This window comes from Anabrus simplex, chromosome 5, assembly GCF_040414725.1.
Source record: "Anabrus simplex isolate iqAnaSimp1 chromosome 5, ASM4041472v1, whole genome shotgun sequence".
NCBI classification, from domain to species: Eukaryota; Metazoa; Arthropoda; class Insecta; order Orthoptera; family Tettigoniidae; genus Anabrus; species Anabrus simplex.
The window spans coordinates 133002396-133023995 of record NC_090269.1 but is presented as its reverse complement, the minus strand read 5'-3'; the positions used below and the strand labels follow the sequence as shown (position 1 = coordinate 133023995).

The 21600-nt window shown below is 38.1% G+C and overlaps 1 protein-coding gene across 4 annotated transcripts in view; it reads right to left on the bottom strand.

The window, feature by feature from the left end:
• The window catches only part of LOC136873850 (angiopoietin-1 receptor), a 540166-nt gene that overhangs the window by 25070 nt on the left and 493496 nt on the right, over nt 1–21600 (bottom strand). For all 4 annotated transcript variants that reach the window (XM_067147131.2, XM_067147132.2, XM_067147134.2 and 1 more), the window contains one exon: nt 2988–3106. In XM_067147131.2, coding sequence (XP_067003232.2) covers nt 2988–3106 — 119 coding nt within the window. The remainder of the gene's footprint in view (nt 1–2987; nt 3107–21600) is intronic.

The following is a 21600-nucleotide window of genomic DNA, read 5'->3' as shown; positions in this document are numbered from 1 at the left end:
AACCATGTGCAGAGATCTGTACCCTTTATTTACAATCCCATTTATGTGATTACCCCAATGAAGATCTTTCCTTATATTAACACCTAGATACTTACAATGATCCCCAAAAGGAACTTTCACCCCATCAACGCAGTAATTAAAACTGAGAGGACTTTTCCTATTTGTGAAACTCACAACCTGACTTTTAACCTCGTTTATCAACATACCATTGCCTGCTGTCCATCTCACAACATTTTCGAGGTCACGTTGCAGTTGCTCACAATCTTGTAACTTATTTATCACTCTATAGAGAATAACATCATCCGCAAAAAGCCTTACCTTCGATTCCACTCCTTTACTCATATCATTTATATATATAAGAAAACATAAAGGTCCGATAATACTGCCTTGAGGAATTCCCCTCTTAATTATTACAGGGTCAGATAAAGCTTCACCTACTCTAATTCTCTGAGATCTATTTTCTAGAAATACAGCAACCCATTCAGTCACTCTTTTGTCTAGTCCAATTGCACTCATTTTTGCCAGTAGTCTCCCATGATCCACCCTATCAAATGCTTTAGACAGGTCAATCGCAATACAGTCCATTTGACCTCCTGAATCCAAGATATCTGCTATATCTTGCTGGAATCCTACAAGTTGAGCTTCAGTGGAATAATCTTTCTTAAAATTGAATTGCCTTCTATCGAACCGGTTATTAATTTCACAAACATGTCTAATATAATCAGAAAGAATGCCTTCCCAAAGCTTACATACAATGCATGTCAAACTTACTGGCCTGTAATTTTCAGCTTTATGTCTATCACCCTTTCGTTTATACACAGGGGCAACTATAGCAACTCTCCATTCATCTGGTATAGCTCCTCCGACCAAACAATAATCAAATAAGTACTTCAGATATGGTACTATATCCCAACCCATTGTCTTTAGTATATCCCCAGAAATCTGATCAATTCCAGTCGCTTTTCTAGTTTTTAACTTTTGTATCTTATTGTAAATGTCATTGTTATCATATGTAAATTTTATTACTTCTTTGGCCTTAGTCTCCTCCTCTATCTCGACATTATCCTTGTAACCAACAATCTTTACATACTGCTGACTGAATACTTCTGCCTTTTGAAGATCCTCACATACACACTCCCCTTGTTCATTAATTATTCCTGGAATGTCCTTCTTGGAACCTGTTTCTGCCTTAAAATACCTATACATACCCTTCCATTTTTCACTAAAATTCGTATGACTGCCAATTATGCTTGCCATCATATTATCCTTAGCTGCCTTCTTTGCTAGATTCAATTTTCTAGTAAGTTCCTTCAATTTATCCTTACTTCCACAGCCATTTCTAACTCTATTTCTTTCCAGTCTGCACCTCCTTCTTAGTCTCTTTATTTCTCTATTATAATAAGGTGGGTCTTTACGATTCCTTACCACCCTTAATGGTACAAACCTGTTTTCGCATTCCTCAACAATTTCTTTAAACCCATCCCAGAGTCTGTTTACATTTATATTTACCGTTTTCCACCGATCATAGCTACTTTTTAGAAACTGCCTCATGCCTGGTTTATCAGCCATGTGGTACTGCCTAACAGTCCTACTTTTAAGACCTTCCTTTCTATCACATTTATTTTTAACTACCACAAAAACAGCTTCATGATCACTAATACCATCTATTACTTCAGTTTCCCTATAGAGCTCATCTGGTTTTATCAGCACGACATCCAGGATATTTTTCCCTCTGGTTGGTTCCATCACTTTCTGAATCAGCTGTCCTTCCCATATTAACTTATTTGCCATTTGTTGGTCATGCTTTCTGTCGTTCGCATTTCCTTCCCAATTGACATCTGGCAAATTCAGATCTCCCACTACAATCACATTTCTTTCCATGTCGTTTCCCACATAGCTGACTATCCTATCAAATAATTCTGAATCCGCGTCAGTGCTACCCTTTCCCGATCTGTACACTCCAAATATATCAAGTTGCCTATTATCTTTAGAAATGAGCCTTACACCTAGAATTTCATGTGTCTCATCTTTAACTTTTTCGTAGCTTACAAATTCTTCTTTCACCAGAATGAACACTCCGCCTCCCACCCTTCCTATCCTATCTCTACGATACACACTCCAGTGCCGTGAGAAAATTTCTGCATCCATTATATCATTTCTCAGCCATGATTCAACTCCTATTACAATATCTGGTGAATATATATCTATTAAATTACTTAATTCTATTCCTTTCCTTACAATACTTCTACAGTTCAACACTAACAATTTTATGTCATCCCTACTTGATTTCCAGTTCCCTGTTCCCTTATCACCGCTCCCTAGGCCATCCCGTTTCCCTGAATGTACCTCCCTATTACCCTTCCAAACAAATTTCCTAACTTATACGTACCACTGCGGTTTAAATGAAGGCCATCTGAGCGCAGATCCCTATCTCCTACCCACCCATTTGGATCTAGAAATTTCACTCCCAGTTTCCCACATACCCACTCCATAGTCTCATTTAAATCCCCAATCACCCTCCAGTCAGTATCCCTTCTACACAGTATTTCACTAATAACAATCTCCGCTTTCTTAAACTTCACCCGTGCTGCATTTACCAGATCCCACACATCTCCAACTATGTTGGTACTTATATCAGCTTGCCTTACGTTGTTGGTACCAAACTATGTAAAACTTGTTGGTTACACATTACAGATTATGTATAGCAGACAGGTTCTCAAAAACTGAAGTGTAGCAATATTCACGTTAAATAATATACTCTGTAAAGTTATTGACATTTCAAACCTGTGTGTAGAATTATCCATTAACTTTAACAAATATTCTTTGATAATCCTTCCAGCCCATCCCTGCTGCAATGCAAATAATTTAATTTATCCATTGAATAAAGATTTCTAATATACTTTCAGCCATCCAATGTAGGTTATTTCTTACGTGTGTTATTTGTACAAAAGATAAAAATATAATTTCTATCAGGTGAAAATACTTACACTATACTGGATGGTATAATTGGAAATACCTCCTCTTGTATCTCTGGGGGGTTCCCACTCCAGACTGATTGCTGAACTAGTGGCAGGATGGACTGTCACGTTGTAAACAAGATCTGGCTCTGTGGGAAATAATGGGAATTCATTATTTTTTACATACACCTTAATATGCTTCAGAACTCCTACATTTCACTGAAGTTATGATGTTGAGTCAATTTTATTTAAAAAAGTATATAATGAGATGATGGTGGTAATTTTGGTCTTAACCCGTTCGGTGGGCAATGTGGCAAGATCTGCGGCTACGAGCCGCTTGCCTGGCGGGGAACGTGGATATATCCACCAATTCTAATAACGTTTTTTTCTCAGTTGCCTGCCTGCAGAGGTTTATTTCTTTTTCAGCAACGTGTTCTTGATGAGTCTGCCATCTGATGTGAATTTTTTCAACTATGTTCTCCCAATACCAATGTGTCATCTGCGAGTTTCATCACTAAAGAACACAACTTATGTCCAGGCAAAAACAACCTAAAGCCTAACTGCTTCACGCTGAAGCTTTAGCTTATCGCCTAATCGTCCCTTGGATGCAATACTGTAATATTGCTGTAGAAGAGATTTCTGGAGATTATGATACTATACAGACCCCTCTGATGACACATTAGAACTGTGACCTAATTTATTATCCTCAGTCTTGAGTTCATCCTTCACGACAAAAGTGTGTGTTTGCCGCGAGTTACACAAAATTTATTATTACAGGCATGTTTTCCATAATACAGGTACAATTCATGATTTCCATCCAAACTGCACAGACCAGGGTTCTATTTTTTTCTGCTGAGATGTCTAAAAGGAATTACTGGCCCCCACCATTATAGAAGGATGATTTATGGGCCCTGATCAACAAAATGTTGGAATTTAGCAGGGAGGATAGTAATCTTAGTGAAGTAAGTTCTGCTGAAGGGGAATTCATAAGTAATGGGAATTTACCTGAAAGAAGTACTGCAGGCTTGAACGTACAGGGTTCAGGCCCAGCTGATGCAAATTTATTTATTTTTATTTATTTATTTTGGAAATCAAAACAGCGAGAAGCCGAATTACAGAGTTCCGCAAACGAAAAATATATTTACAGTGGAGTAGCACACGGCAAACATAAAAAATTAAGTGGAAGAACAATGAGGAAAAAACATCTAATGATAAAAATAGAGGAAAAATTAAAAACTAACAAAATAACAATAGAGACACAACAATTAAGAGCAAAACATAAAGGCAAAAGAAACAACGAGGAAAATTGAAGATTAAACGTAAAACAAAGAGAAGAACTTATAGCTAGGCACAGTAAGATAAATACAGATATAACACATAAGTAATGGTATAGTACAGTAAAAAAAAAAAAATAAATAAATGAATATTACATTATGTACAAAAGAGAAGACAGCAATGAGAAGAGAAAAAAAAGGAATATGAAGAACATGAACTAGGTTAAGTTAAGGAAGAATCGATTAAAGGAGGCATACGAAGAAAAAAACGTCCAAGTTCCTGTCAGAAGATCAAGAATGAAGGAGGGTTGGTATGCGGATAAATAAGCTGCTTTGAATGAGAGAGAGGCAGGAATACAGAATATGAAGGGGTGGATTAGTCCTGGTTTTGTGAGTTGGAACATGTAAGGAAAAGAAAGATGCAGGTTCGGGAGAACGAAATAAACCTTTAACAACGTTATATAGGGATCTAATTTTTTTTTTTTTTTTTTGCTATTGGCTTTACGTCGCACCGACACAGATATGTCTTATGGCGACGATGGGACAGGAAAGGGCTAGGAGTGGGAAGGAAGCGGCCGTGGCCTTAATTAAGGTACAGCCCCAGCATTTGCCTGGTGTGAAAATGGGAAACCACGGAAAACCATCTTCAGGGCTGCCGACAGTGGGATTCAAACCTACTATCTCCCGAATACTGGATACTGGCTGCACTTAAGCGAATGCAGCTATCGAGCTCGGTATAGAGATCTAAGATCGGTTACTTTCCTGCGACTAGATAACGGGCGAAGGTTTAACTTATCTAGTATCTGATTATTGCTCAAGTTTCGACAATCAGATACTCTGGCTCTAACAATGGCACAGAAGAATGACTACACACGGTCTATGTGATTCAGATTAGTGGGTGAAGAGGTAGACCAAATAGGAGACGCGAATTCAATAATCGGTAGGATGCAAGATACATAGTAGGCTTGGAGTGCGTGGACATCAGTGATACCAGAAAATCTATACAACAAACCGAGAAGTGACATTGCTCGTGAGGTTATCTTTTGTGTATGGGGGACAAATAACAATTTGCTGTCAAACAACACTCTTAAGTCATTTTATTCTGTTAAGAGTTGGAAACGGGTTTCCGAGGAGGGAGTATTTACTGAGAATCGGGGATTTACGAAGTGTGATCGAAATAGAGGAACACTTGGTAGGACTAGGCTTAAGATGCCATGTGGAGCACCATTCAGAGAGTGAGTTAAGCCCACTCTGTAAGAAGTTTACGTCTGATAATGAATCGATTTGTTTGAATACCTTACAGTCATCTGCAAATAGTAGAATTTCACATGAAACAGAGGATTTAGTATTAATGAGATCATCAATAAATAAGACAAAAAGAAGCAGCCCTAGGACACTGCCCTGTGGGATGCCAGAATGTACCATAACAAGAGTCGAACTGAACCCATCAAGAACCACACGCTGAGTTCTGGTATTGAGGAAACTCTGCAGGTGAGTTAGGAAATGACCACAGATATTAAAACGTTCTGAGAGTTTATAGGAAAGCAGTGCATGGTCTATGGTATCAAAAGCCTTTGCAATATCAATGTAGCACACGTCCAGCTGGGAACCGGCATTAAGAGCAGATGTTGCACGATGGAGAAGAACAGACAGATTAGTTAGGCAGGAGCTACCAGGAAGAAAACCGTGCTGCTGGGATGATATATAAGGAAATGTGAAAGAAAGAAGACGCTGGTGGATAATCTTTTCAGAGATGAGTGACAGGGTGGGTAATATATAAATCGGACGATAGTTTCTGACATCGGACCTCTTTTTACTTTTAAAAACCGGAGTGATGTTAGCGTTTTTCCAGTCGTCAGGAAAGTAAGAAGCAAAGGTTAAATATAACAGTAATGCAATGGGCAAGAGTCGTAGCGGTATTCTTAAGGAAGATAGGACTGAGACCATCTGGACCAGTGGGTTTATTTTCTGGCAGGGAGGAAAGTAAAGAATAGACTTCTGACTCAGAGGTGGAAAGATTACTGAGACTATGAGAAGGAACAGAATCAATACACGGAAAATCTGGGATCTGAACAGGTGAAAAAAACGCAAAGTAATCGTTGAAAATTTCCGGTCTATTACTACAACTGGCTAAATTATCACCCCAAGTCACTGTGTCTGGCACACGCTTTGTATCTTTTCTGCTGTTTATCAGAGACCAGAATCTTTTGCTATTACTTCTCACTTCTAGGCAGGCAGAGTTTATGTAGTCTCAGTAATCCCGTTTTAGAAGCTGTTTATGGTGTTTGCAAAGGTCAGAAAAAGTTTTATAGCTGGCTTCAGAAGGTGACATTTTCCAGTCTTTCCAGGCTTTTGTTTTATTAATTTCTGCAATTTTGGTGTCACTTTTCTTCCAAGGTGGGCATCTGGTGGATGTTTTATGAGTGAGAACAAAGTCACGGATCACAGCACAGGTCCAGTCATAGAACTGGTCCACTGCTTCTTAGACTTCACCCACTTGCAACAAGTGCCAGGGTAGAAGAGAGAGGGTGTGATTGACAGCCTGCCAGTCGACCTTTCGCCACATGGGTACACAGTTCCTGGTATAGGGTCAATGACATTTCGGGGGGTGGAGAGAGGCAATACAGAATGTTGCCTCTACAGACTTGTGGTTCGATTTAAAAATATTTCGTCCCAAAAAAATAACTGAAGGCTCAACGGAGCAGAGCAGGTAGTCAAGAAGACTATCCCCACAGGTGTTCTCAAGGATGTATTGTTGGAGGCCTAGGCCCATAATATAATGGTCGAGATACCACTTGTCAAGGATATTAGAAGGGACACCTTGTGCAGGGGAATTCCAAGATATAGAGAGATTAAAGTTGCCCAGTATAATTACATTAGGATTCAGATTAATGGCTTTCATTACAGAAGCAAGAAAATTTTCAGAATAATTGAGGGTTGATCGAGGTGGTCTGTAAAAACAAGCAAATAGATATTTAGAATGCTGAAATTTCACTTCTAAACAAATGGCTTCACAGCCACTGCTTAAATCAGTATGTAGGTTAGCGTGCCATTTGGATTTAATGGCCAGGAGAACTCCCCCGCCCCAAGATCCACGGTCCGTTCTGAAAATGGAAAACTCTTTGGAAAGAGGGATTTCCGTAAGTCAGTTAACCAACTTTCAGAGAAGACGACAATATCGAAAGAAAATAGTTCTTGTAGGTAAAGCTCACAGTCAGTAATTTTGCTTTTATGAGACCAGATATTCTGATGGTAAACCGAGATCGCACTATCCGCCACATCTCCACATCTCCAGCTAACAGTAGGAATGTCAACAACAAACTTAAAGTAGACCGAGTAGAAAACCGAGATAATTTACTGGAGGCTGGAATCGAAGCCGGTGCTACAAAAATGCAAGGGAAGTTTGCAGTTGGCAGTGAAGGAACATAAAACTCACGAACGGCAGTCAACCAGTTTCCAACCTGAGGTATATTCAATCTTGAGATGGCGAGTCGTATACTAAATACAAAGTATGTTACAAGTGTTTATTTATATATCCACCTATTCAATACAAAGAGATCTTTTTATAAATTAAATATTATTTTAAAATGTTAAGGGACATGTTTCGCCCATATTAAGGGCATCATCAGCCTCAAATTCAAACCTGTATGGTGAAAAATCAGGATCCTGATTGCTCTTACAAGCCATAAAAAGAGGATATCATTATAGGTGTCAGTCTAAACATACAAAATATTAGAATGTCCTTGGCTAAAATTGCAGTATCAAGCTGCATGTCATAAGTTCACATGAATATACTTTCCGGAGCGTTGAAAAACTTGTTGGGGTAGGGCAGTAAACAGCTCAGTCTTTATAATGAAACAGAAATGTGCCTCCTTGAAGATGATAAGAAAAAGCAAAGCTGATACACTGTTCCAGATGTCAATATCGTATGTTGTGATAAGACAACAGATCTCTTAAATGGCTGTTCAGCTGCCTATAGTCTATTTAACTGGCTGAAGGAGTGAAAGTCGAATGTGTTATGATAAGATAACAGTCTTCCTTACGTAATTGTGGGAGCAAGGAAAAAGCATTTGGTTGTCTATAGATGTATTTATCTTATTTGAAGGACGAAAGTCGAAGGTTTATCGACGTTGATAGAGCTCTTTGGTGTGAAGTCTGTAACAAGAGGAGAGTGAATGCTTAGGAAGGTATTTTTGAAGAGAATGTGGGTTTAAAGAAAGGTAAAACATGGAAAATGTATAAAAACATTTACCCTTTCGTCTGTGAAGATGTAAATCAGTTATGGAACGGTTAGTTGAAGAAAAATAACGTTATGTGTAGGTTCATTTATTTCTTTGACTGTTAATGCAGTTGCTATGGTAGCGTTGAATGACTGACACTTGTACTTCTGGTATTGTATCGATGTGAGATTGGCGGAGGAGGGTGTGGTTGAGGGGAGGGGGTAGGCGGAGCGTTAAGTTTATGTGTTGTTGGTTGCGAGAGATTTACATGGTCGGACAGGGAGGGAGTCGTGTTGGGTTGCAGGAGAATTGTGGGGGCGGGCATGAAGGGAGTCAAGTTAGTTAAAGTAGTGGAGGTTCTAGAAGATTTTAACTTAAGATTTTTAAGAATGTAGTTATGTTTTGAATTTAGAGTTTGCAATAATTTGGGTAAAGTTTCGTATAATGGATTCTTGACTTCAATTCATTCATGAAGTTCATTCATCAACTTTCCTTTGTCTACTCTTTTAATAATTGTGAGGTCTCTTTCTATTGTTGTGAAGTGATGTCCTGTTTCTTTCATATGGGAGCTCATTGCTGAAAATTTATTGTGCTTAATGGCATTATAGTGTTCTAAGTACCTAGTTTATAAACTCCGGCCTGTTTGACAAATATAAGAGACGTTGCATTGCGTGCATGTGAGCCTGTATATGCCTGATCCTGAGTAAATGTTTTTGCTTGAATTGACTGTGTTGTGATTAAAAAATAATTTTTGGTTAGTGTTTGTTGTTCTAAAAGCTGTACTGGTTTTTTTGTTTTTTATTGGGTTCAGGATCTGGTGAACGTTTGGATTGTTGTAGGTGAAGGCAACGAATTTGGATTTTTTTGGGTTTGTCAGGGATGAGGTTTGTTGTTAATTTGAATTTGACCTTATTTATTAAACAGTTAATCATTTCAGGTTTATATCCATTGATTTTTGCTAAATCCTTTATATAATTTAGTTCTGTTTGAAGGTTCTTGGGTGTTAGAGGGATTTTTAAAGCTCTATAAAGCTCTATAAAGCTCTATAAATTAAACTGTGGAATGTGGCCAATTTATGGGAGTTAGGATGTAAAGAGGTATTTTTGATTGTTAATGGGGTGTGAGTAGGTTTTCTGTAAATTTTAAAATCGAAGTTGCCATTAATATGAGTTACTGTGAGATCTAGGAAATTTAAGGATCCACTGACTTCATCTTCCTTGGTGAATTTAATATTTTGGTCTAGGTTGTTTAAATAATTAAAAATATCAGTATTGTTATTGAGATCTTTATTGATTATTACGAATGTGTCATCTACATACCTAAGCCATAAGCTAAGGCCTTTTATTATATTTATTATTTTATGATGTTCTAAAGAATCTAAATAGATGTCAGCTAAGATGCCTGATAAGGGATCACCCATAGCTAGGCCATCTTGGTGGTAAATTTTACCATTAAAGGTGAAATAGTTGTTTTTTAGCACAAAATTTAGGATTTTTATGAATTCTTCTAACTCAAGCTTGCTGAGGTTGCTGTGTTTTGCGAGGTTGTCTTTGATAATATTTACAGTTTCCTTTGTTGGTACATTAGAATACATATTAGTAATGTCAAAAGAGCACATAATGTGATTTGGTAGTAAGGTGAATTTTTTTAAAATTTTGCAGAAGTCTATTGAATTTTTTAAGGGGGATTTATTGTTGAACCTGTAATGTCTTTTTAGAAAATAGTGGATATATTTTGAGGTTTTATATGTCGGACTACTTCTACAGTTGATGACTGGGCGTATGGGTGTGTTTTTCTTATGTAATTTAGGCAATGCTCTGGCTGTAGGGGTTTTAGGGTTCATAAGGATTAGTTTTTGCTGTTCTTGTTCATTTAGTAAAAATGTGGAATTCTTTAATAGTGTTTTTAAATTTCGTTGGATTCTTATTGTGGGGTCTTTATTGTCTATTGTGTAAGTTTCATTTGTGAAAAATTCTTCTGTTTTTTCAATGTAATCTTTCTTATCTATTAAAACAGTAGTCCCCCCTTTATCGGCTTTAGTTACTATTATGTTGTTAACTTTTACTTTGTTTTTTACCTCTTTAATTAATTTTGAATGATTGAGAATAGCGTCTTTATTTAAACCTTCAATTAGTGTTGGAAGTTTCTTTTTTATCTCGTATCTAGTGTCATTTTGTAATTCAAGAGGAAGTTTTGAAATATTCGTCTCGACTTCTCTTTGTATTGAATAGGTGGATATATAAATAAACACTTGTAACATACTTTGTATTTACGTACATTTCAATACGGACCTAACATGAGAATTATAACATGAGTCGTATACTCCCGGCAAGGGAGGCTTGGGTACACCAGCAGTCGCCGTAGCACGTGGAATAAAAACAAAGCCGTTTAAATTGGACAGAATTACTTCCGAGCACTTTACAACACAGGGAATCACTGGCTGGATCGTCTAGATGAACATCACTATATTATTTTGTGCACACTTCTTGTTTTGACACCAAAACTCCTAAAAGAATACAGAGAAAAACATACAGTTACTCTCACTCGCCGCCATCTTGGATGTTCAGCAGTCATGAAAGAGACAACACATGTTCGATTCCATTTCTAGTAGCAATCATGGCAGTGACAGTGGTGACAATATAATACTGATAATATTCAACCAGTGCAAATTCTTCATCAACTTAAGACAGAAATTGGACAAAGGAGCTTTATTCATAATTCCATCATGGTGTAAAGGTAGAGTTTTTAGGGTAAACAAAACCAAGCAAAATATATGAATTATTTTTGATGATGAGATACGTCAGAACATAGCTAAACAGACAAATCTTTATGCCCAGCAGAAAATCGCACATAAAACCCAGTTTAGTAAGATGAAATGAAGGAGTCAAGGTCAAGACCCGGTCCTGACAAATTAGGATGAAATAAAGTTTCTTATGAGCATACTGGTGCCACAGGGGATTGTACAGAAACCTAAATTAGGTCATTATATTTCTCGCAATCGCTTATTGACCACGCCTATTTTCTATGAGCTGATGACACAGAAGAGTTTTTCCTCCACAGCTTTTTACATTTCTTTGACAATGAGGTGCATAATGGACAAATTCCTGCCAACACTTCCAAAATAAAGCCCTATTTGACCACCTGGTAGCATAATTTTTGGAAGCTTATACCCCTGATTGCAAAGCGTCTAATGATGAGAACCTCATTATGAGAAGGATGGCTAGGATGGAAAGCAGTGGCGGTTTCTGGTATAGCGCAATGGAGCAATGAACCTCCAGTTTATATCAAATTTTATTCAACTACTTAATATTCATAACTCCCTTGTCAATCTCAAAGCTCTTGCTTAGCCCATCTATCCGTAATATAGTCGTACTGGCTTTCAATTCATGTGAACTGCGCACATTCCGTGGCTGGATACTTGTCTGGAATGAACCCCCTTGGAAGGTGCTCTCTCCGTCCGTACCTGGGCGAAGGGAGTGGCGAGGTGCAGGGGGACATCGGCCGGCACATAGACAGGACCAGGATATCGCAGAAACAGATATCCGTGGTTTACGCATGCGCAATATGCCACTCTCTCTAGTCGTGTTGTTGGGGGTGTTGGGGCAAGGTAGACTGACCTTGTGTTGGGGTATGCGCTTGCCATCTGTTGCCCTTACAGGAATTCAACTCCGTAGCAGAAAATAGTGCACATAATTAGCGTTAGTATTGAAGAGCATCATTACTGCCAGCAGTCACATTAAACTGCCAAATTCCAATTGATGTATTTTCCCAAATTTTGCCTTCTTTGGAATAATTACTTTTTGGAGAGAAAATTAACTTAAAAGTCACCGAGGCAAAGAGTAGCGGGAATGTAATGCCAAAGAAAATGTAATTGCCTAGCCACAGGAGTTCTTAAAATTAAGTTACCAACATTGCGAACATACATCCCTAAAGTTTACTCTGTTTTTCAAGTGTGATGCTATTGTTTACAACAGTTTGCAATAGTTATCATAATTCTTAATATTATTGTACGCTGTGCAAGCATGTGAGTGTTTTTCTGCACTGTTGTGCCGTTCAGAAACTTAATTTTTAGGACATGAAGAATTTACAATATTTTTTCCGTGTGTGTATTTTTGTGCACTGTAGTTGCGTCCATAATTTTTGTTCCCGGGACAGGTAAGGAGCTACATAATGAGTTTGAACAGTGATATGATACTTAAGAAGACAACCTTTCCTTCTCTCTCTCTCTCTCTCTCTCTCTCTCTCTCTCTCTCTCGAGCGTAAACTTAAGATTAAGATTAAGGATGCCGGACGCCCAATGCCTGATCTTAATATAACGAGGCATCCTAAAAGTAAAAGTTATAAAATCATGCGTAAATTCAGATTGGATTTATACCGTATAAAATAATCGAGTGGATCTGTGGGTGCGAAATTACTAACATGTTGATTTGTTTTCCCTTTTTTATGATTCATGAGTGATGAAAGCGAAGGGACGTGGACCAAAGTCAGAGTGGTAGATATAGGATATCTGTCCAAAAAATAATAATAAAGAAACACAGAAGTTCTAAATCTCGTATGCTTGCCCAGTTACAATTCGATCTCCTGGGAAGACACAATAACCGTCAGTAATTTGATTGTGCTTACAGGCAGTCTGTGGAAAGAGACAACGACCAAGTACGGAAAATTCATTATGTGCTGTGTAAAGTATGTGGCACGTTTGAGATGGCATTGCACGGGCATGACGAAACAAGTGAATCATCGAATCCTGGCATATTTCGTGGCCTCGTCAATTTTAATTCTGAAATTGACGTTGCATTAAGAGACCATCTGTCCAAAGCTACTGTTTTCAAAGGCATTCGAAAGACATTCAGAATGATTTGCTTTCGTGCATGTATGAAATCTGTCGTGAGAAAAAAAATCACCACAGCGCACTTCATTTTGGTAATCGCAGATGAGACCACCGATATATCAACTACAGCACAATTTGTTATCATTCTTCCCAACGGTAAGCCAGTTGAAAGATTCTGGGGTTTCCTCTACCCTCTAGTCATGATGCTAAGACAATAGCAGAGTGTTTAAAATTTTCTTTGAGCGAAGTTGTGGATAATAGAGATAAGTTGATTTCACAAGGTTACGATGGAGCAAATGTAATGAGTGGTCACCATTCAGGGTGCAAGTTCTCATCAGGGAAGAATTTAGGCATGCACATTATGTGCACCGTTATGCCCATTCTCTGAACTTAGTCATGGCACAGGTGACAGGGGAGAGAGGAGATACTGAGGGGGGATATTTCCTTCTGTTGAACCCCCAGTGACGAAAGTCACGTGCCGTCACTGATGGAAAGTTTACATACAAACAAAACAATTGCATTTCGGAATGGAATCACACAAATTATGCAAAGCTGGGACAGGGTATGTAAGATGATCTGCTTCCGCGTGTATCATAATGAACAGCTGTAAAAGACATAACACCCTGTAAACTGTCAATACTGTAAATATTACATGTAGTGTAATATAGTCTGTGTGTGTCACCTATGAAATGTAAGTATATAAACTGGATCCCTCAAAAGTGCTGATCAACATAACAGAAAATTTCATGAGTATTATAACTTATTCCATTTTAAATCTTTTAAGTACAGATAAACTTTGTAAATCTACAATTTACATGTACAAAAATGTATTTCCAGGCAGAAATTGTTAGTAAATTGCTTTAAATTTTTAGGTATAAGTTACTATACAAACAAAAACCAGAGCTTTGCTATTAGAAAAAACCAATCTTGGCATCACAGTGTGAAAGCACTTAGTATGTTCTTGCACAAAGATTTAAAATTATAATAATGGGATTTTCAACAATTAAATACACTGTATTCAAGTAAATATTTCTCTTAGGGCCCTTATATAGTTCATTGTAGTATAAGATTGATTTTAAGCAAGTAATTAAATATTTTTCTTCAATCAGAGAAATTGCTCCCCACCTGGGCGTGATGATGATGATGATGATGATGATGATGCTTGTTGTTTAAAGGGGCCTAACATCGAGGTCATTGGCCCCTAATGGCATGAAATGAAATGACAAACAAAATCAAAATCATCCACTGAAAAAATTAAAAAATGTCATGAAGAATGAATGGAGGGACATGAACACAAAAAAAAGCCACAAAAAAAAATCACAGTGGATTCGACTCAAAAAAAGATCATATATAATAGTATTACTGACCAAGGGACCACTTATAAAGCAGAATCCTGAATCGAGGATTCTTGATGTCTAAAGGGGTCCAAAATCCAGGTCAAAGGCCCTCACAATGGTATTTATTGCTAGTAAAGTAGAACCATGGTGTTTGTCATGTTGGGGTACTAATCAAAAGTAGCGAAGACTCATGGTGTCCCACACATGATGGTACTACTCACAAGTATTGTACGTCGTACAGGTAACACAGACCTATGGTGTTTCTCACACAATGGTGCCACTCACAGCCAACGCAAACCGATGAGGTTCCTCACCTAGGTGTACTAGTCATGGGCGCTGGTATTTCCGTGGTGTTCCTCACATAGTGGATACTAATCACAGGCAACGCAGACCCACGGTGTTGCTCATATAGTGGTACAACTCACAGGCAACGCCCAGACCTGCGGTGGTGCTCACATTGGTACGACTCACGGGTACTGGAAACCCACAGGGGAAGCAACTCGCTGCAGATACTCATCACAAACCTATTTTGTACCTAATATAGTGGTACTACTCGCAAGTCCATGGTGTTCCCCGCATGATGATACAAATCAAAAGTAGTTTCATGGTTCTAATTAAATCATCCCTTGGTCGCCCCTTTTAGTCGCCTCTCACGACAGGCAGGGGATACCGTGGGTGTATTTTCTGTCTGCGTCCCCCACCCACAGGGGGTAGAGAGAGAGAAAAAAGGAGAAGAAAGAAGGGATCCGTCACTTCAAAAAATGAACAGACGATGAAAGGCAAGGGCCACGAAGGGCATGAAAATGAAAGACTCCCTAGGCCTCGAATGCTCTAATACCGTCGGGGTCAGAAAAGAACAAGAGTTGACCAAGGGAGGTCGGACACGATAGACGAAAGTGAGGAGCCTGGCACAAGTAAGTGGAAGCAATGCCAAGACTCAGCTAAGGGCCCCGTGGTCGCCAATCCACACTCCCAAGTTGAGAGCCCCTTGGGCCCCTTTTAGTCGCCTCTTATGACAGCCAGGGGATACCATGGGTGTATTCTACATGTGTGTCCCCCACCTGCAGGGGGTTGTGTGTTTGGTCCGCAAGAGGTATTTTATTTCCCTCAAGTCCGCCGGCAAGCCAGTTAGTACCCCCCTATCCGCCACCTGGGACACGCCACGTGGGAGTATCACCTCTCCCCCTGCTACGCCAGCATAGTAGGTTCATGGACCTGGGAGTGAGCTGGAGTTAACCAAGCTTTCCACTTGGGGGTTAAGGGGCAAAACAACATGATTATCAGCACCTACTATAAAAAGAGAATTGAAGAGTGGAACCCAGAACACTGCTAAGTGCCAACAGATTTTTAGAAGTCATGAACAGAAAACATAATTACTGCTAAACAAATAGTATGTATTTTAATTAATATTGATATACAGAGCCATATGGTTATGGTTATGGTTATGGTTATTAAAAATGAAGGAACAGATTTCAAAGATTTATTTTGTCCAAAACTACAAAAGATAGAAACATGATTTCAACATTCCTGGAAAGAGAAAGAGTTCAATTTTCACTTTTGTAAGGTTTCAACGTGAGCACCATGTGTTGTACGACAAATATCAGAATGGTGGCTCATTTTCTGCCACACACAAATCAGGTGGTCTCTAGTTATCGAATTCACAGCTTCAACAATTCATGGTCGCAAACTTTCAAGAGCGTCAGGCATAGGGGGGATAAACACACCGTCTATTACATAACCCCACAGATAAAAATCACAAGGAGTGAAGTCTGGAGACCTGGGAGGCCACAGGCAATGAAGGTAATCTTCTGCTCCTCCTCTTCCAATCCAACATTCTGGAATGGTGTCATTTAGATAACATCGAATGTGCTGAGTGTAATGAGGCGGGGCACCATCTTGCATGAAGATGAAGTCATCGGAATCATCTTTCATTTGAGGAAATAACCAGTTCTGAAGCATGTCTAGATAGGTTAGTCCTGTCTATGAAGAAGAAATGTCATGAACTTTCTTTACAGATATGGCACAGAAGACGTTCACCTTCGGTGAATCTCTCTCGTGTTCAATAACTGCCGTAGGATTTTCACTTGTCCAAATTCTAACATTATGCCTATTAACTTAACTGGAAAGATGAAAAGTGCATCTAACTGAAAAAATTAATCGTTCAGAAAAATTGTCCTCTTCCATATCATCTGGCATGTTAATGCAAAAGTCGCACATTTTGTTGTAGTCGTCTGGATTCAACTTCCGCAATAACTGCAGTTTGTATGCCCTCAAGTGCAGACGGTGTTTCAGAACTTGCCATACCATTGGTTGAGGAATGTTAGGTTCCTTGCTTCCTCGTGTTGTGGACTTCTTTGGGCTCCTGTCGTAAACCGCACAAATATGCTTGGCATTTTCATTCGATGTGCGTGGACGTCCCATGCTCTTCCCTTTGCAGATGTAACCATCTTCTACAAACTTTCGATGCCACTGGTAAATCTGCTTATGTCGAGACGGTTATTTATTAGACTGATGGTGAAAAGCACATTGAGCTCCAATAATGGACTCTAGTTTTGCTAATTGTCGCCATTTGCTTAAACTCCAACTGACAACACCAGCATGCCACGCGCAATGCAGCCAGGATTGGAACTTGCAATAGCGGCGCTTCTACATGGATTTTAAACCTTTGTCTGTCCAGGAACTTTAGAATTGTGGTTCTACCTTTTTTAGTTTGGAAGAAATAAACGTTTGAAATCTACTCCTTCTTTCTTAATAACCCCCTAATGCCTTGTAAAGTCCAGATGCACTTTTGACCCGAATGGTGGCTATTGGCCAACGTGGCTTCATATGCAAATCATACCATCATGATCATTTTACTGACGTATATCTTCACAAAATGATCAGAGTTTATCATACAAGAAAGACAGCATTGATAAATTGATAAGAGATCTTGTTTCTCTTCATTACAATGTGTTGTTTCAATTGCAATTCCTTTTAAAGTGACATTTCTGATCTTTGAAAATAGTTTTCCCTGTTTTCAAAATACAGCAGAGTTTCCATACGTCAACTTCGCTGTATGAGTATTTCAATTCAACACCGCAAGAATTTGCTGGTGAGAATAATATCATCAATACCTATGAGATATCGAAGTGCATTGTTTTTAGAAGGGAAGCAGCAGCCTGGATATCCAGGAACATACTTTCTCTCATGTCAATAACCACAAATATTTGGTATATTCACAATATACAAACACCTTGCATACCTATTTCATCTTCTCTATCACTGTAAATTTTGTATCACATGGAAGATAGCTATGGCCACATACAAGATATCTATGTTCAATGGCTTTCAATACGCACAAGGACACCAGATAACAGAACAGAAATACCACCTTATGGTTCTTATTCTGTGCTGCTCAGTTGTCACTTTATATTATCATATGTTTTCATAAGTCTGTATAGTTCAGCAAATGAATAGACATGACACAGTATCATTACCACCTCTGCCTGCACTCATTTTGTGTCACATGTACATAAAAGTTTTATTAGAACTATCACATGCAGTAAATGGAGGCACAAGTTGTAGCATGATACCTGTCATTCCTAAAACATGTCTGACTGTGACAGTGTAGGGGTACACATAACTTGTTAGAAGTCTATACACAGCAGCACTGATATTACTTCCAGGCATCTGGGATGCTACAGACTCATCGCTACGAGTTTCTGCTTTCCTGTAATTCTATTCAAGATTTATTTTGATTCTTGTACAAATTGGCAAGATTTTATTGTGCAATGAAGTTTGTCTGGTCTGAAACAAAGTTTTAGAAACTCTTCTCTTAACTCTCTGGAACAATATTTTTATGTCATATTAGGATCGGCATCTTTAAATACCATAAGTAGCCTATTAAAATTCAGATTGAGAACTGAGGTATTCTTACTTGGCTCATGAACAATGACTTTCAAGTGATGGGACACTATTCATATGCTTTGTTTGTTCTTTTTTCTCATCTGTAAATTTCCTTGGTTTTGGGTTCCGTCCTTGCTTCTCTTTGAAATCTACCTATTCTCCTCCTTCCTTTCAGGTAATTAACATTTGTCTTGAGACAGCAAAATTGTCCATAAAAGTGTTACAACAATTGTGTTGTCAAATATTGTATGCAACTGTGGAATGCCACTGCTCTCGTGCGATTGTTCATATGTACCATGCCCTCGTCACTGCACAGGAATAACATCCAATAAACTCATCAAGTACATGTTTTGTATTGCACAGTCACACGCATAAAATTTGGTTATTACATTATTCTTCCATTCAGATAAAAGTGCTATTCAGCTGCATCAACGTTTGCATAATACTTGCAAGCAATATTATTACAGTCTGTGAGGGTAGTCTGACTTAATTTTAAGAATGGACAATAACATATTTAACAACACTATATTGACTGTGACAGTGTAGGGGTATGAATTTCATTATGGTCCATATTGACAATTGATCATTATCAAAGGGTAAGAAAAAACCTTCAATGTCTTTTCCAGACCCAAGAGAGCAGATAAATTATTGTACTGAATAGAGGTAACTGTCATAATTCCATATAGCAGGAAAACTGTTCATTCTTTTGATTGTGGTTTTCAAATGGTACTGTGTTATATACAGACTCAGAATCAGGTGCCGCAAGTATGTTGGAAAATTTTAATTTTTCAAGCAATTGCTGCTGATAAAACTGCAATGACTCTAGCAAAAGTCTTGAACAATCTATTTAGTATTTCATTGTTCATTTTATCCATAACACAGGGAAGACAGCAGAGAAATCGATGCTTAAACACATGCTTCACAGGGAAAGTAATAATAATAATGTTATTTGCTTTATGTCCTACTAATTACTTTAATGGTTTTCAGAGATGCTGAGGTGCTGGAATTTTGCCAGTAAATCTACTGACACAAGGCTGACATATTTGAGAGAAAGTAATATGGAGATGGTATACATGGTTATGTTTGGAATATAATTATATACCGTGCAAGTCCATTATCTTTTTCTGATGAATCCGGAACATTTACACAGACTTACTGAGAACTTCACCTCATTATCAATTTTGTCATGACCTTAAGGATCACATCTAGTAAACATTTCATGCAAAACTGTCTACTGAAATGTAAAGCAGGGAATATATATACACAAATGACAAAAGAACAAATAAAAGCAAAGAATATATACAAGGAAGAAAGCATCTTGGAGTGGCACACAGCCTCATCAGAGTTATGACAGAGGCTTAAACCTTTTATCTCTCCTTGCTTTCTTAGCCAAACAAGCTGAATTTGCCATAGAAGGAGCCTGTATTTTTTTCTTAAATACATTCTGAAGCAATACTATGATTGAATGTGCATATTGTAGAATATATTATTGATAATTATTCAATTCTGTTGCTTACTCTGTAATTAATTTTCTGCTTGGAGGGTTTGACAATATTGGCTCATGTATTTTACTGCAATATTTTAGACTCCATGCTAGGCATATGTAAGCCCTGGGCTGCAAGCTCGAAATGCCCCATTAAATCATAGGAGTGTAATTTTCTGGGAAAACATTAGAATTACAAAGAGAATCTGAACAGTTACAGGAAAATTAATTCTAAATTATTTATTGTCTCCATAGTGAGGTCAACGGCAAGCAAGACACCTCAAGGGTGTTCAATAAGGACTGACAACAGATATAACTTAATATAAATCTCAGTGGAAATAACAAAGGAATAGGCAAATAAAAGGCTGTATTCATTTTTTTATGAGATAAACATGATTTTATTCAAATAATGATGAAGCCTTCCTAGCTAACAATATTATGGTAATGATCATTACATTAAAATTTGAATTAAATCTTGTTCTTGAGGTCATATAAAAATACAGTGGAACCTCGAATCTCAGTTTTTGGAGGGACCACGGAAAAAAAAAAACGTACAACACGGGAAAACGGAAAATCCGGGAATGAATGAACTATGAACAATCTGGCTAAACATCACAAAAAATAAATATGTATGTATGCTTATAATCTTACAAACACCCCTAAACCAAACCAAACTACAGCCCTAATGGGCCTTCCACCTACCGAGCGACCGCTGCTCGGTCAGAAGGCCTGCAGATTACGACGTGACGCATGGTCAGTGTGACGAATTCTCTCGGCCATTACTCCTGGCTCTCTAGACCAAGGTTGCATCTCACCATTAAAAAGCGCCTTGATTAAATGTAATCGTAGAATCATATCAAGGTAAAAATGCCTGACCTGGCCGGGAATTGAACCCGGGCTTTCCGGTTGAGAGGCAGGCAAGTTCGACCATGGGGACGGCTTCAAACATTAATTACCGGTACGCGACTTAAAAATCTTGAAACTTTAATTCATTTTTACCAGGCAACCTTCATCAGTTTCCTCTGAAAACTTCTTTCAGTTCAGCAGCTTCGATCAGTCAAACTGTTTGAAAAATCTAATAACACCCGGACAAACAACAATCGACCACAAGTGGTTTTTAAATCTCTAATCTAATCAAATAAAGCACATTTGATAAAAAAGCGCCCAACATGAGGGCGAAATCTTTTTTTTTTTTTTTTTTTTTAATCTTCCATTGTAATTTGGTCGCCGATATACTGTTCATAGCCAGTTTATAGAAATCTTATACTGAGTAAATTAGGCCTACATCGACTTTTAAAGGTTATGTTGAACTCGAGAATATGGTTTTGAATGTAAGTATTGATTCTCAAGTTATCGAATGCATTATATTCAGTTCTGCCTGTCACTAATCACAATCAAATTGAAAAGAAACAGTATCAAAACTTCCGAAATTACGGTTATTCATGACCTTGAGCTCAGCTGGAAAGCACGCTCGCTGCACAAGTTGGTACAAGTGCGAAATGATACAATGTTTTAAAATGTAACATGCGCAGATAAAACGACTGCGGGTTTTATAACATTTTAACACAAAAAATGTGAAATTCCCAGTCTTTTAAAACCAAAACAGTAATAGGCAA